This window comes from Calonectris borealis, chromosome 26 (assembly GCF_964195595.1).
Source record: "Calonectris borealis chromosome 26, bCalBor7.hap1.2, whole genome shotgun sequence".
NCBI lineage: Eukaryota > Metazoa > Chordata > Aves > Procellariiformes > Procellariidae > Calonectris > Calonectris borealis.
Genome location: NC_134337.1, coordinates 4,618,398 through 4,634,673, shown reverse-complemented (window position 1 = coordinate 4,634,673; position 16,276 = coordinate 4,618,398). Strand labels below are relative to the sequence as shown.

Genomic DNA, 16,276 nt, shown 5'->3' with positions numbered 1-16,276 from the left:
AGCCATGGCACTCGGTGACCGCCGGTGTGGAAGCTTCCCCGTGGCAGGGGACAAGGCCAGCCTGGCACTCCTGGATAACGGGGGGGCTTTGGGCAACGGTCGCCTTAAAAGCTGGGATCCAGGCGGTCAACAAGACAAGCGAGAGCCAAAGGGGGCCGAGCAGAGCGGCACGGGGGGGTACGAGGGGTTAGCTGCGCCCCGCTGCCTCCTCTCCATCCCCTCCACCCAGCAGCAAGGTCCCTCCCCGGGCACCAGATCAGCCGGGGACCGTCCTCGCACGCGGCGGTCGCACCGCACCCAGCAAATCCCTCGGGAAGCAGGTCCCGGCAGCCGGCCCCGCAGCAGCGGCTGGTCCCCGGCCGGCACGTCACGAGCTGGCATCTGCCAGACAGCGAGTCAGGAAGGCTTTGACTCACTCCTTGGCCGGCTGCCACTCCGCAAAACTGCTTACTAACAGCGCCGGCTGCCTCCCGGAGAGCCCCGGCGCTCGGCTCCGACCGGCGAGCGGGATCTTGAGGGGGTGATTTTCCAGGCGGTCCCGGTTGTAATCCCTCTGTGCCAGAGGATGGGGCGGACGCGGATCATCAGGCAGCGGGTGGAAAACGAGACGGGTATTACAGGGGAAACTCGGCACTCGGCGTAAGCGCGGAGCAATTCTGCCAAAGCCGGCTGAGCGAAACAGGATTTGGCCGGGCGTAACGCAGCAGGATGGGGGAGCGATGCTTTTATTTAAATTTTTCTTAGATTTTTTTTTTTTTTTTTTTTTTTTTTTTTTACGGGAAGCTGATTGCAACTCCCAGCCACGAGGCAGAGTGGGAAAAGCCACAGCCCAACGGCCGGTCTTGGCTCTCAGCGCTGCGGGGCTGCCATCGGAGGGACGGCCGCCTTCCTGACCCCCGAGACAGCTGGCTTGGCATGGCACGGGAGCCGGGACATCCCCCATCAGCCCGGGGCGTGTGAGCAAGCCCGCGGTTTGCTCAGCCTCAAAGCATCCCTGCACCGACCTTCACCTCCCAGCCACGCCGTCACCCACGCCGGGAGGTTGCCGCAGGAGCCACCGTGGCCCCGGGGAGCTGGGGGCAGCCCGCTGCCATTGCTACGGGAAGGAGCATCTCCAGGTCCACACCTAAAACCACACATCCAAGCTCCCGCGCCAGGGCAGGCGCAGCCCAGACCTCGTCCCCCCCCCAGCCCCACTGACCCAGGGGGGCTCTGGGGCTGCCGGGATGAGCAAACCTCTGCCTGCGGCGGGCGCACCGCAGCTACCTGGGGTGTTCGATGCTTCCCGCAGAGCCCAAGGCGCTGCACATCCTTGTCGCTGATCTAATCTCGGGGTTTAACTCCCAATTAGAAACAACAGCAAACATGTTTGCGCTGTTTTTCTTTTTTTTCAAACACCCTTTTCAATTCCAAAACCAACAGAAACAAACCGAGGAGGTTGGCGAGAGAGGCCGGGAGCTGGGAATAGAAAGGGGGGAAGCAATCATCACCAAGAGCAGTCTGCTGTTTTTAGACGCAGGGGATGAGCAAATCCCCCCCAGAGCACCCGCTTCTCGCTGCCGCAACCGGAGGAGAGCAAACCTTTCCCTTCGAGTCCAGCCAAAGCGCGCAGGCGCATCCCCGCGTCCCCTCCGCATCCCCGGGCGAGCGCCGAGATTCAGCTGGCTCAGACCGTCTGCAAGAGCTTCAAACGCCCGGGGCCAGGCAGCGATGCCACTCGCATCGGCGTAACCCCAGCCATGGTTTATATACCCTGATGGGTGGCACAGGGCCACCCAAACACTGCTCTACCCCCCTCCGCTCGCACCACGCTGTGTCTGGACCTTACCAAGATGGGACAGAGACCATGGACCAAAACCTACCCAGGGTCAGAGGGGAAACCAAACCCAGATCTGCGAGGGAGCTCCAGCTCCATGGGCCAGGCTGGGTTTTGAGGCTGCGGGGTTATTTTATGAATACTTTGACCAGCCTTAGCACCAAAAGAGTAATTGGCTGGGGTGGGGGTGGCAGGAGGAGGGCAGCAGCACGGGGCGAGCAGGAGAGTGGGCACCAGCGTAGCTGCGTGGAGGAAAACCAGTCTCTGATGTTCAGCTGCATGCAAAGAAAAGGAGGAATCAATCCCCTCCATGTTCAACCCAACGTGCATCCTCGTTAGCGCAGCGCGCCCCGCCGGGGAGGCACTAATCGCGCATAATTGGGCTGCGAGTCGCTAAAAGTTGAAAGGGAGCTGGCTGGGGGACGCTCGCGGCAGAGGCGACAGCGCGCTGGAGCGCTTGCTGCCTGGCAGCCCCTTCCTCGGCACGGCCCTGCTGCGGCTTGGGGGGAGCCGCTGCCCCCCGAGCATCGCCTGGCGGGGGGGCACATCTCCTCCATGGGCACGGGGAGCCGGCACGGCTCGTCACGCCGATGAAATCTGCAGGGATTGAAGTGACTCCTTTGCTCCCCCGTTAATCCAAAACGCCATTGCTGCTGTGGCGGTGGCGGGGACGGCGGAGCGGGATGGCGGCGGTGGCAGGGGCTACGGGCTGGCAGAGCTGGGGGTTCCGGGAAGGAGGAGGGGGAGCAGGTACGGACGGCGGTGCTGGAAGTTCAAAAGGAAAAAATCTAGCACCGCGTGAGCCGAGACGGACGGGCTGCTGTATTTTTTCCTGGAGAGGGAACGCAGAAGGGCTGGTATTGATCTGTCTTCATTACCCATTTCACTCAAGTTTCAAATCAACAAAATACACTTTTCCGCTCCGCTGCCCTCCCCGCCGCAGCAGACAAAAGAAAAGCAATTTCCCGCAGTTTGCTCCAAACTCCTCTCCCCTTTCCTCCGCGCCCTTCAGCCCCTCTCCCATTTCAGAGGCTTTTTAACCTCCCGCCGGAGGCTGGGAGACCCCCGGCTCCAGAGGCTGAGCTGGGGAAGGTACCCCAAAAACGGCACCCCATGATTCAGAGGTGCCTCCAAGCCAAGAAATGCCCTGGCACCGAAAACACGGGGTGCTGCCTTTCCAAACACACTCCAGCACCTCGTACCATGGGCTTTACCAGATACCACCAGCATCTCGCCATGCCGGCAGGATCCCGGGGGGGATCCGCTGCTCCCGACCAGCCTCGCGCAGAAGAGGAGCACCCTGCAGACCATCTGCAGCAAAAGTCCCCAAATGCAACACTTTGTCAGCATCTGCCAAGTTTCTTATAGTTTTAAAGTTGCAAAGAAATAAAACCATTTTTAAATGTTTCAGGGTGGGTTTTTTTGGCCTTTTTTTTTAGATGCAGCTGTAATTCGAGTGTCAGCTGTGAGGCTCTCCACGCACAGCTACACCTCCAGGCATCTGGGGGGAGAGAGGGTTCATACTCCAAAAAAACCTCAAAAAAGCCCCAAGATCCCTATCGAGCCCAGCAGCTCCTTGTTCGTTTTTAAGAGCACGCCGTCGCCGACTGTCATTAATATTCCCGCTGGCTTGGTGCCCCATAAACGTCCCGTCCCTCTCAGCAAGGTGGCAGGGAGCTGCTCGCCGCAAACGCAAGCGCCTGGTGTCGGCAAGCGCGGGGAACGCGCAGCGCTCCTGGGTGCTGGGTGCGGGGGGTCCTGCTCTCTCCGCCGACGCTGGGACCCTCCTGCTCACTTCACCTGGGACTGGGGGCTGGGAGCCGGCCGGCGCAGAGCCGAAGGGAGGCCACGGAAACAGCTTCTCCCCAAAATACTCAAACGATGTGGAAATCCAGTCCCCAGATGTGCAGCTGTGTCTCTGCAGGCAAAGCCCGTGGGGGTCCGGGCTGGCGCACCGAGGGCACCCCGGGTCCCAAACACCGCCATGAACCCCCCGGTTCTGCTGCGCTCCCCCCTCCCTCCCTCCCCAGCCAGGAGCTGCAGCACTGGGACCCAGCCTTCCTCCTCCTCCTCCTCCTCCAGCCGTCCTGGCCAGTCTCATCCACACCACTCTGCCGTTAGATAAACTTCCTTTCAAAGGAGTCTGCTTAATCCTCTATCTCCCCTCGGTCAGATCCCGCTCCAGCTGCCGGCCGGGCCGGCGGGGCGGGGGGGGAGGAAGAGGCCGGTCGCTGCTGAGTTATGAGCTATTTCTGACTCACGTCTACAACTTTCACAAGTCCTTTTGCAACACAAAAAGGGAGGAGGGGAGAGGAAGGCAGATCCAGTTCACTCCGGCAAAGCCGCCGGCCAGATGGGCAGGGAGGGGAGGCGAGAGAAAGCAGCAGAGAAGGGGGGAACGGGATGTTAAGCAAGCGGCGAGCGAGCGAAGCGCGCGTGCATCGCAGCCGGGGGAAGCGGCAGAAGGAGCAGCAAGGGATGGGCAGGGGAAGAAGTGCAGGCAGGAGAAGCGCGGGCAGGGACGCGCACCCACGGAGGGGAGCGAGGCGCCGGTTACCGGAATCTGACTTCACCCTCACTGCCTTTGTCCTTCGCAGACATTTTCCATGCAGTGACTGCATTTCCTTCCTGCGAGCACCACTGGAAAAAGCCGCTTGTTTGGGCCGCAGAAGCCCTGACTAATTCCCACTGCTCGGACCCGGCTGCTGCTTCCCAACCTGGTGGGGCAGTGGGGGGGGGGTCCGGGCTCCCCCAGCCCCTGTGAGCCCACCCCAGTACTGGCAGCGCCGGGACGGCACTTGCTGCCGGCTGAGGTTCAGCCGTGCCCCGGGCACGCGGCTCGCCAAGCCGGGAGAGGAGCCGGCGATTGCCCGTCCCAGCCGCCACGCCGGCACAGCCTGGCATAGGCAGGACCTCCAGCTCTGAGAGTGCTTGTGCTAATTACTTTCCTTTGTTAATTAAACCCACGTGGCTCTAATAAGGTAACCTGCTGTTCTCCGATAAATTTAATTAGCCTGAAGGGAGAGCCCCTCCGCACAGCTATTTAAATTGTCACTTCCCATCGCTTGGGCTTTGCTTCTTTCTGCCTCCCCCTCTCTCCTGGTTCGCACCCCTCTTCTGCCCCTTTCTTTCGGCGGAGGAGGGCAGCCGGGGAGCAAAGGGCAGGTCCCCCCTCCCCTACGGGAGCAGGATGCCACCCAAGGGTGCTGCGCCCACCCAAAGCCCCATTTTCCTGCCAGTGCCACAAAACCCCACCCCAGATGGGCCTTCATCCCGTCCCAGCGGCTGTCCCACACTGGAGGACCTGCCCTGGCTCCAGCCCCAAAGGACTGTCCTTGACCCAGCCCCTGCACCCCACTCACAGCACCCAGCATCAATCCTGGGGTACCCCAGCCCTGGGGAACTCTGCACCTCCCTACCCGAAATGCTGTCCCAAGGTATGGTGGCACACGGTGACCTTCTCTCCCCGGTTCTCACCCTGCCTGGAGCCAGCCCTTCCCTCCCACTGCCCCTTCCCACCACATCAGCACACAATGGGGACCACAAACCCCCCCAAAAAACCCCCCAACAGATTTCTGAAGGGGATTTAACCCTTTGTGGGCTCCTGGCGTGCTTTGGTCATCCCAAAGACGGAGGCGACGTCTGTTTGCACGTGCGCTCCCCCACAGCACCAGTTTGCAGCTGAGCCCTTCCCGAAGAGGGGGTGATGGGGGGGACACACACGTCCTCGGGGCTCACCTGCACCGCCGGCTGCTTGCCCTCATTGCTGCTGGGGGAGCTCAGCCCCGTGGCCTGCTGCAGCAGGAACTGGCGTGCCACCTGGAGAGCCTGCAAAAGAGACACAGCAGGGTGGGCAGGGGGAAGGGTGGGCAGGGGGAAGGGTGCCCTCTTCCTCCTCCGGGCACGCTCCCCCTCCAGCTCCCCGGACACGGGGCCAGCCGGACTGGTTCTCCATGGGTTTGATTCATGGGGTGCAAGCAATGCACAAGGAGGGGAGCGCTCCCCGACGCTCCCCACACGCCCTCTCCTGCCACACCAGTATGACCAGTACATCCCATTACAAGTCACCGCTCTCCCTGCCCCCCAGAGTGACGTCCCCGGCCACGGAGACCTGGGGACAATCCTGCCCTCTTCCAAAAACCCCCACCACATCTTCAGCAAGTCACCAGGTCCAGCATCTTCCTGCCTCTGGCAGGTTTTCACGCAGCCCCGGCACACGCGTCCCCCGGCCAGGCACAACCGGCACCCGACCGACGGTCCGGCTCCCGGCTGATTTATTCCAGCTTGCACGGAGCCACCACTACATTTCTGCTGCCGCTGACATCCCTTGTGTCTAAAGCTACCGTGTATATTTAATTTTACATCTGATTGTCATGCTGCAGCACCAAAAAGTCCCGGTCACCGCCCAGATTCGGGTCAAGCCAAGTGCAGGATTACACCCTGTATTAATAATCCAGGAACGCATCCGCATGAAGTTTATGGTGATGCAGGAGGAGTTTAGCAACTCGCACAAGTGACCAAGATGAAACCTGCTTATTTTTAAGGGTGTTTGCCTAGAAAGAGTTATGGGTTTCCTTAACTTGTTTGCAGGGATGAAAGTGTCTCGCTGGGAAGTCGCACAACAGGCAAAAGGGGAAGAAACCAACATAAATCGATAAAAAACACTTGTGGAAACACATGCAGGCAACAAGCAACCATGCACAGCAGTGTCGGCAGCCAAATAAAGTAGGCAAAATTAAGAAAAATCCTGCAAAGAGGCAAAGAGGAGAGAGGAGCAAGTGCGAGCCGGCAGAAGAGCCGGCAGAAGAGCCGGCCGGTCACAGGCGAGCACCGGTGTGCGTGCAAGCCGGGAAATGGAGCTTCGTTCGGGAGCTGAGAGCCAGGAGCGGGGATAAAGCCCTAACGAAAACAACCCTGCGGTACCTGGCTGCTGCTCCCAGACCTGCTTCCTCGTACATGCCTTATTTTTGCTTTTAAAGAATTTTTTTCTTTTTTTTTTGGGTTCATTTCTGAACAACCAAGTCCTTGTAGCCCTGCCTGCAGGACAGGTTTGCGTTAGGGCCCGGCGCGGGGTCAGAGCCCGGCTCGGCGGTGCCGCCGGTGGCACGCGGGTTCGCCCGGTTGTCATCACCCCGGCCGTAAATCACCGCCCCGGCTTCCAGGAGACGGCCGCGCGCCCCAAGAAAGGGCCGGTTGTTAATTCTCTGCATTTCCAGCTATAAAACAGAAAGCCCCCAGCTGGCGCACCACCTCTCCATCCCTCCCTGCCAAATCCACTTGCAAACCGGAGTGGCATCGCCCACAGTGTGGATGCACCTTAACACACCACTCCAGTCCACTCGCTATTTATTTAACCTCTGCAAACCTCTGCACCCTTAAACAGCTGCTCAACGGAGCATCCATGGAGACTCATTACCTACATTTTAATCAAAAGGTCCCATTTCGTGCTGCTCTCCGCAGGGGTTGCTCGGGAAGAGCGTACGGGACAGATTTAGAGCAAAGGACGTCCGAGCTGTGCCACCACTGATTTTTCTGTGAATAAAAGCCTTCTGACCTGCTCCTTGCATGGGGACAGGCGTTAGAAGTGCGTTTGCAAAACGAGAGGTAATTTTCCAGTTGCTGCCGAAGCCAGAGGCTGTGTGCAGAGGGTTTAGCAGACACAGCTATTTTGCCTATTTTATTTACAAAAATATCACTACCCAGGGACCCAAACCCTGCTGTGCCCCAGACGCAGCACACGACACCCTCTGCCCTGCCCGGCTGTGTTTGTCACCACGCATGTGCCCTGAGAAAGCCAAAAGCCCAGGAGTTTCAAAAGCCTCTGGGATGCTAACGTTACCCTCCCACAACGAATTGCCGGGGCTGCACCCCAGGGTGCACCCAGGAGTGGACAGAGCCCGGCGCGGGTGCACCCAGAGCTGCCCCATGCCCATCGCCGGCTGCTGGGGATGCTCAAAAACTGCATGACCACTAACTTGCAAACTCACTTTATCCAAACGATTGAAAAATAAAATCCTTGAGGACAAACGTGGTGATTTGCTGCTGGGAATCACCGACGGTACGAACCCGGGTCCAAGTCCCAGAGCCGACGCAGCCCCAGCGCAAGGCACGCTTCTCTGCGGGCACGTTATTTCCCTGTTATTAACAGTAATAGATGTGCATCGGTAATGCGAACACAAAAACCATGTGACAGTTATGACAGCTCAAGGTCTGATATTTTAATTACTTTTTGAAATGAAAACAGTAATTCCAGTTAAAAGCCAAGGGTGGAGGAATTCAATCGATGGCTGCTCAGCACCAGCGCGCAGCAGAGCCGGCAGGTCCCAGGCACCCACCCAGGGATGGGTGCCGGACCACTGGCTGCATCCCATGTGTGCACACCGGCTGCCTGAGCTTTATCTATTTTTCCACGTGTCCGTTTGACAGAGGTTTGCATGGATTCTCCATCTGCACCACATGAAATTCCTCCGGTGTTTGTAAGGACCATCTCACAGAGGTGACCCGGTGAGGCAGGACCCTGCCCGAAGCCCAACAAAAATCAGTGCAGCGGCTATGGAAAATTCAGCAAAGAGGGGAAAAACAGAAGAGACATCATGCCAGCAGCTAGGCAAAGCGCTAGGCAAGGACTTCTCCCAGAATCTCTCTTTCTAAACCCAAATACTGGCTGGCCCGCGGGTGCCACCGAGTCCCCAGCGCCCGGCTGGCTCAGCCCCACCGCTGGCCGCCCACCCCGTGCCGCCTCAGGGGGGAATTTAATTCACTCCCCGCTGGCTCTCTCACTTTGTTGTGCTCTGAAGCACGAAATTACAAGATTTACAGGAAAAAAACAATGACATGGCCTTACAATTGCACACAGGGGCCTCTCCGCCAGCGCCCCGGAGCTGCCCCCTCCTCCCTCCCTCTCCACCACCGATTTCCACTTAAGCCTTGGTTCAGCCCAGCCTGCAAACGAAGGATGCTCTGGCTGGCAGCGCCCGGCTCTGCAAACCTGTTGCACGGCTGCACAAGGCAGGTGGAGCCCCAAGAATTGAATTTCGGGATGCAGAGCCCCGCATTATCTGCATTTGTTACCCCCCGGGCAGGAGGACCAGCCCAAGTGCTGGAGGGATAAAGCCTTTCCCTAGGGATGAGCCAGGAAGGTCTCGCCCACAACCTCTCCTTAGGGCTGAGGAGACGTGAAAGCAGAAGGAAGAAAGTCTCCCCCGTAGGAGGGGATGGGCTTTCACCTCCTGGCTCTGCGAACCGGAGAAAAAATGATTTTTTTTTTTTTTAAAATTGTATCCTGCTGCATGGTGTTATTCAAGAGTCATTAGCACGTTACCCGTAATTAGGAACAAATGGGTTGTGTCAAATTCATCATGCTCCTGGATGGCTCCCTTTGATCAGCAAATTATGCCATAAAAAAGTTTGTAATGTCTCAGACACTTACGTCAAGAGCTGATGCTGTTCGGCTTTGCCCTCCCCAAGAGCAGCAGCAACACGTTTCACGGCTGAGGAAGAGGATGGTGACCCGGACTTTGCTGAGGGTGGCCCACAACTACCCCAGGCTACATGGGGGCACATAAAACATCAGTTCAGTGCAACACCCAAAGCCCCCGACCCTGGTAGAGCCACGCCTGGGGTAGGAAAGCTTTTAACCTGGTCGGATTTTGCCCCTTTCATTATTGTAGCCGTTCGCTTTTTTTAAGCACTAAAACGAAACTGCAAAATCTTGGCCAAGGCTTCACCAGTTCCTTGGTGCATTTTGTGCTATTTCTCCACCTAGGCAGCACTACACTTCGGTATAGGGTCCACGATAGAAGCAAAACGTAGCCTGCAGCTATCCTAGTTCCTAAACAAGTATTTTTCAAGGCAACCAAAAAACTGAAAAGTACTTAGACAAGTTCTTAGCACCTTGGAGGAAAAGCCTCCCCCAGGCTCAGCACCTCAACCCAGACGTCACCTCGCCAGCACCTCTCTGTGCTCCACGCTGCGCTTGCGCGAGGATTTTTGCAGCGATGCTGCAGAAGGCCGAGCACTAAGAGATGCTGAAGGTGTGTGCTGGGACGGGGAGAGGGTCAATAAATAAACCTGGGATTAATCCCAGGCGCGGTGAAGGCTATGTCCGGACAGCACACAGGACCAGCTCCGAGCTGCTCCTGCAGCAGAGGTTCCTCTGCCATGGACGGGGGCTCTCGGGGTACCCAGCCCGCGGGGATGCTCGCCTCTCCCCAGAGACATCAAACCCTTCCGCAGTTCGCTGGGATGAACCAAGGCTGGATCCTCCCCTGACTTCAGGGGAAAGCATCTCATCCTCCGGCGGGGAAGCAGCCCGTTATCCCGGCTTCCACCCAACCCACCTTTGGGGACAAACCTTTTAGCAGGGCCTTGTTGCGACAGGACAAGGGGGAATGGTTTTAAACTAAAACAGGGTAGACTTGGACAAGATATAAAGAAGAACTTTTTTACGATGAGGGTGGTGAACGACTGGCCCAGGTTGCCCAGAGAGGTGGTCAATGCCCCATCCCTGGAGACATTCAGGGTCAGGTTGGACGGGGCTCTGAGCAACCTGATCTGGTTGAAGATGTCCCTGCCCATGGCAGGGATGATTCTATATAGGATTCTATACCTGGCGATTACCGTTAATTCTTCCCCCAAAGGCTCGTGCTCCGGCCAGTGGGTCTCCACTACGTGACGGAGGCACCCCAGGACGGCAGGAGGGCCAGCTTTTGTCTGCCTTCCCCACGGCAAACACCACAAAACCCACTTTCTCCCACGGGGAACACCAGGTCCCATCTGGCCCCAGCGATGGAAGAGCCCGGGGAGAGGAGACGGCGGCTCGCACCCCATTTAGGATGGCCGACTCGCACTTCAGCCCCTACATTAATCCCTCGTCTCTGCCTGGCTGCCTTTTTCTCCTCAAAATCTGCCCAAACTGAGCCTCTCCAAGGCCTCCCGCTGCCTGGTCAAATTGGGAAGAAATAGGTCAAGAGGTTCAAAAAAGTTTGGCGAGGATGGAGATGTCCACGGGTCTTTCTAAAAGCACAAGTCCCAGCCTCCCCCTGCCCCCCCAAAAAATAAAAATCAAACAGCGCAATGGAAAATCTTGCCCCGGGTATTTTTAAACTACCTTATTCTCCCAAGGTATTTCATTTTACGAGGGTGTACTTTTTAATTGCGCCCAGCGGTGCCCGGACGCTCCGGCTGCCGGAGCCAAAGGCAGCGCCTGCCGCACGGCGGGGAGCGGGGTCACCCGGCCCGCCATGGGAACCGCGGCCCAAAAATAGCCCAGGGATTTTCCACCTGGATGGGATCAAAGCTTTGCATGGGGTTTTAACCTCCAACGAGTGAAAAGCCACCCTAAAAATGATATTAAACCAAGAATTTTGCAAGGAAGGGGGCAGAAAGAGGATCTATAAAAGGAGTCTGTATCTTCCCTTTTCCCTCCGTTCCTTTTGGAGGGTAGAAAGAGGTTGGGAAGGGATGAAAAAATGTTTAAAAAGATTTTTTACACTAACCTCATAAAAATGACATCGTCACATTCCAGAATTAGAGCTATTAAAACAACACACACACGGATATTTTTAGATGGATATTAACGGTAAATGATGCCATATTGAGAAGCACTTCCACCCAGCCCAGCCCCGGTCTTGCTTAACCAGAACCAAATGGCTCAAAGAGATCAAAATTAACAAAAATGACACAATTCTTCACAAGGGGGGGGGGAAAAAAAGTCCTTTTTACAACCGGCTCCGTGCCTCCCTCCCGGCCCCAGCTGTTCTCCCTCTCGCTGCACACGCTAATGCTTCTGGACTTTATTCCTCCACTCTTGACTCTTCAATCCTCGCAGGCGAGGGGTTAAACCCATTTCCACTAATGAAGAACACAAGGAACAAGCTCCCGACAATCCCACCCCATGAAAAAAAAAAAAGAAAAAAAAAAAATCAAGAAAAAAAAAAAAGGAAAAAAAAAAAAAAGAAAAGGAAAAAGCCCCTCCTGCATTTGTACTCAGTAAAATATGAAATATAAATCAAGGAACCTAATAGAGAGATGAGTTTCACTTAAGTGCTCCGGTCTCATTTTTATCTTAAATACCCTAATAATAGCAGATTACACAATATATTTGAGATGTGATCACATGTTTTATGGAACGGTATCTTTCCTATGGCAGAAAAGTGCCTCTCCTCCCCCCCTCCACACCCTTCTTCGACTACCAAAAAAGTCCAATTTGCTTCTTTTTTTTTCTAAAAACGTCTTATTTTTGTTTAATAACTTAACATTTCTTTGACATGCGTCTACAATAAACCACAATATTTTTTTTGTGTGTGTGATAAAAAAGTGCCGAACAACGCTAGAGTGGCTGGATTTTCCAGATCGCTCCTTTTCCATGGGATTGCAAGTTGGAAAGAGCTCCCGCGTGGCCGCCGGGCTCGGGGACTTTCCCCACAATTCCCCCAGGACATCCCTGCTCCGAGCACCTCTGCGCCCTCGCCCCGCCAGCCCCTGCACCCCAAAGCCACAACGACCCCGAGACCCAGCCTCTCTGCACCCCACGGCTTTGAACCACGGCTCTGGGATAAGACTTGGAGACCCAGGATTTTTTTTTTTGCAAGAATTCAAGGAAACCCTGGAGAAACCCGAATCACCGGAGAGTTCAGCACGGCAGCCGCGTGCGATGCCCACCCATGGGTCTCCCCTGTCCCCCCCCCACTGCTCCCGTGGGGTGCAGCCCTGCGCCCCGATACCCAAGCCGGAGCATCCCACATCCTTCTCCCACCGCAGGGATGCGACACCCCCATCACCCCGCTGCCCCCGTTTCCTGCCCAGCCTTCCTCCGCCGAGGATTACCGAGGGGGGGGGGGCCAGCACGGCGGGGGGGCGAGGGGCCGGCCCCCACGTTAAAAACTCATTAATGCGCAAAGGCGGCGGGGCCCTTTGGAGCCCGGTTAGAGGATGGCAGCGCGCTGGAGGTCTCGCCACGTTCCCACAGCAACGGCGGTGGGAGACCCCGGCCGGCGGGCAGCCCTCCCATGCCCCCGGCCGACCTCTCCCCTCCGCCAACCCCGGCACAATGCGGGCGCGCGCTATTCAAGCTTTTCAGCCGAATCCCGCCATTGAAATCCAGGGATTTAACCCAAACGCTGTCCCCTGGGCTGGGGGGAGAGGGAGGGGGATGCTCCAGCCCTGCTGGGGAGGGGGATGCCCTTTCCCCACCCCATCCGCTCCGGCTCCCCGCTCTCCGTCCAGGCTCTCCGGACCATGGGATGCTCTGAAGTCGCACGGATCCGGGCGGACAGACTGACCAGACACAGCCAAGGAGAGCGATGGAAAGCTGCACTCTGCGGTGGAGCAGAGCCGGTGCCACAGCTGGCAACCCCTGTCCTGGCAAAGCCGGGCTGGTGCAGCCGGACACCCTCGTCCTCTTACTCCAGGGACTCCCCAGAGGCCACAAAACAGCCTCGGGGGGGTCCCCGAGCACCCTACGATACACACATCTCCCCTCAAGCTCCCACCTCCAGGCAGCATCCTTAAACCTGAGAAGTCCCCGCAGCCCAAACAAGCCCCAGGGCTGTCTGGGTTCACCCTTTCAAAAGGGTGAAAGCAGGGAGACTGCGGGCGCTCAAGAAGGTCAAAACCAGCTCCTTTCATCAAAAAGTGCAAAACCAGCCAAAACCGAGGGCAGAGCACGTGTCCCCAGGGAGCTGCATCGCCCAAGCAAACCCCTACGGCCACGGGGTTTTAAGCCACTGGTGGCCCTTCAAGCCTAGGTGGGTGGTTGAGTGGTGGATTCCCACCCCTCCAGGCTTCCGAATGTTTCTTGGGGATTTCATATAGTTAAATAAGAATAAGGATTGACTGCCAACATTTCGGGAGCTGCGGCGGAGCCGGGACGGAGGAGCTGTGAGACGGGAACAGCCCAGTGGTCCGGGAGCCTGCCTGCGACAAGGGGCAAATGCTGGATGCTCCCGAGGATGGTGTAAAGCCTTCATGAAGCACCTAATTGTGCAAAACTCTCTATATGGGGACATTTATTCCTGACCCCAGCTGGTGCTCAGCCTGTTCCCTGAAGCATGAAGATTGATAGTCCTCGGGATTTTTTTTTTTTTTCCTCCCCCCAAGGTGCTGTCATCGCAGATGTCATTTGTTTTTGGAAGTTTACCAAACCCTCTGCCTTAATAATTCCACGTGCCGGCAAGTTTCCCAGGGTAATTACACCAGGAATCCGAAAGAAGAAATGCGAAAGGATGAAATTAAACATCGGCCGTGCCTTGGGCAGGGCAGGATTTACCGGGGCAGCTCAGGGAGCAGCATCCATGGGGATGAGCCAACACCAACAGCACTCCGCATCGCAAAAGCCCCTTTTTTCCTTATTTTCCAGAGGAGATAGCCCCGTTTCACAACCACGCTGCCCACCCTCCGATCTGCACCGTTTCAGCGGTGCAGGAACAAGCATCTCCTATTCATCCCCGGCTCCGGCTGCCGCTCAGTGAAATTCGGGGCCGTCCCCGGCGCGGGGAGGGGAGCGAGCGGCGGCTCCTTCGGCAGGGGTGACTCGCAGCAGCATTACACGCATGATTACCCTTCAGATCAGGGGAACAGGGGCTTAACTGCGTGAGAAACGGCTGTTATTCAGGTAATGGATTTACAGCACTCACTACTAAAGTATCAGACACAGCAATTTTTTACAGCTTTCACGCTGGAATTTATGGCTCAGGGAGACGATCTCCATACGAGGCAGGGATCATTGCCTTATTTAGTATCCGAGGAGGAAAATTTATGTTTTCTCCAAAGTTTGTTTTGAAAGGTAACCTGCAGGCACGCACACGCGTCTCCCCCCCTCCCCACAGCCGCCCGGGCGTGCACGGTGCAAGGGGAGACGCGTGCCACGCAGCTCCCGTGCATGGGCTCCCCGAGGTGCACGGACGTGTGCCCACGGACAGAGCTGCTGCACGCCCGTATCGCGGTCACACGTGTTTTCAGCCATGCGTGTGAGGTTAATTCTTCAGCCAAAGGCACCAGGAGCCCCAGAGAATGGGGGACCACCTCTGGTCACCCACCTGCATAACCAAATACAGCCTCAGAGAAAACCTGCTCCTTATTTTACAGCCAACAGGTCTTTACTCTGCTCTCGCAGCCCTCCTCCTTTTCCTGCACCGCCTTCCCCGCACCGATGGGGGACAGAGCAGGCAGACCCCACCGGCGCAGGCAGGACCTCCCCCCAAAACGCAGCCACCTCTGGGGCAGCGGGCACCAGCCCACGAGATGCACGGATAGATGGGCTCCATCTCCTGAGGGATGTGCACCCCAAAGGACAGGGCACCTGCTTTTTGGGGCAGCACCTACTTTTTGGGGCAGCACCTGCACCCCAGCTTCATCAGGGATGACCAAGTCTGGTGCAACCCATCTCCTGGGCCAGCCCCGTGGATGAGGGGAGGGTGAAATCGGGTGTAGCCCCCAAACCAAACCCTCGAAGGACCCAGTAAGAGAAGGAAGCCAGGCGCCTCCCTCCTACCTGCTGCTGCTGGAAGTGCAGGAGCTCCACGGGGCTCATCTCGCCGTTGGTCTCGCCGCTCGCGGCTCCTTCGCGCCCTCCGCCCCCTCCGCCGCCGCCCGCGCCGCCCCCGCCGCCATCGGGCTGGTTGCTGAGGCTGCTGACCCCGTTTTGGCTGGAGGGAGTGGACCGTATCGTCTCCGAGGCAGATTCAACCATCATGACTTGCTAGCAGGACCTGAGGAGGAGGAGGAGAGAGCAGAAGCTGAGAAGAGACTCTGGAATCCCCGGTTGGCATCCCCACCTCCGCCTGCCCCGCGCCCCATCCTCGCCCTGCCCCGTCTCCGATCCCCGCGAGCTCCGGCAGGGAGATGCAGGGATGGGATGTCAAACCCCGGCCAGTTTTAGCTGTGTTCAATTTACTCCAAAAAAATAAACGTGCAGCAGCGTGAGCTGCCACGAACGCGCTGCCAGCCCTGTACAGCACCGGGGCAAAGCAAGTGCAACCCATCCCTTAGGAAAACACCGTGTTTTCAGCTTTCTCCCAGCCTGATGCAAGACATAAAACCCCAAGAATCTGGGCATTTTTCACAGAATCCCAAGACATTTCACTCTGAGACGCTGGAGACAGCAAAGCTGAAGTTTCAGCGAGGCTGCGCACCAAGCACGTGGAGCCTGCGCCACATATTTCACCATGAAAATCTCAACGAAGTTGACACGTTTCCACTAAGCGCTTCAGCTCCCAGCAAACCAGCACTGCCCAGCAGGAAAAACCACCCGGCAGAAAGTTTGCTGCCAGGTCGAGGAAGCCCAAAGGTACCGCGGAGCTGGGATGTGGAAAACGAGAGCACGGCAGCACTCCAGAAAATATCAGTCGGAAAATCCTCCCTTTCTCCCAGACGCCGCCGTGCATCCCCTCCTCCTGCCATACCCCTCGGATGCCCTCGAAGGACCAAGCCGGGTGCTTCGCCCTTCGCTGCAGGTGCTAC

At 57.3% G+C, this 16,276-nt stretch overlaps 1 protein-coding gene across 1 annotated transcript in view; it reads right to left on the bottom strand.

The window, feature by feature from the left end:
• FOXP4 (forkhead box P4) overlaps positions 1–15,522 on the bottom strand; it is a 41,398-nt gene extending 25,876 nt beyond the window's left edge. Inside the window, exons 1-2 of the mRNA XM_075173951.1 lie at positions 15,309–15,522; positions 5,555–5,644 (exon numbers count right to left, since the gene is read on the bottom strand). Of these exons, the coding sequence (XP_075030052.1) occupies positions 5,555–5,644; positions 15,309–15,509 (291 nt within the window). The 5' untranslated portion in view covers positions 15,510–15,522. The remainder of the gene's footprint in view (positions 1–5,554; positions 5,645–15,308) is intronic.
• Positions 15,523–16,276: the final 754 nt, after the last annotated feature.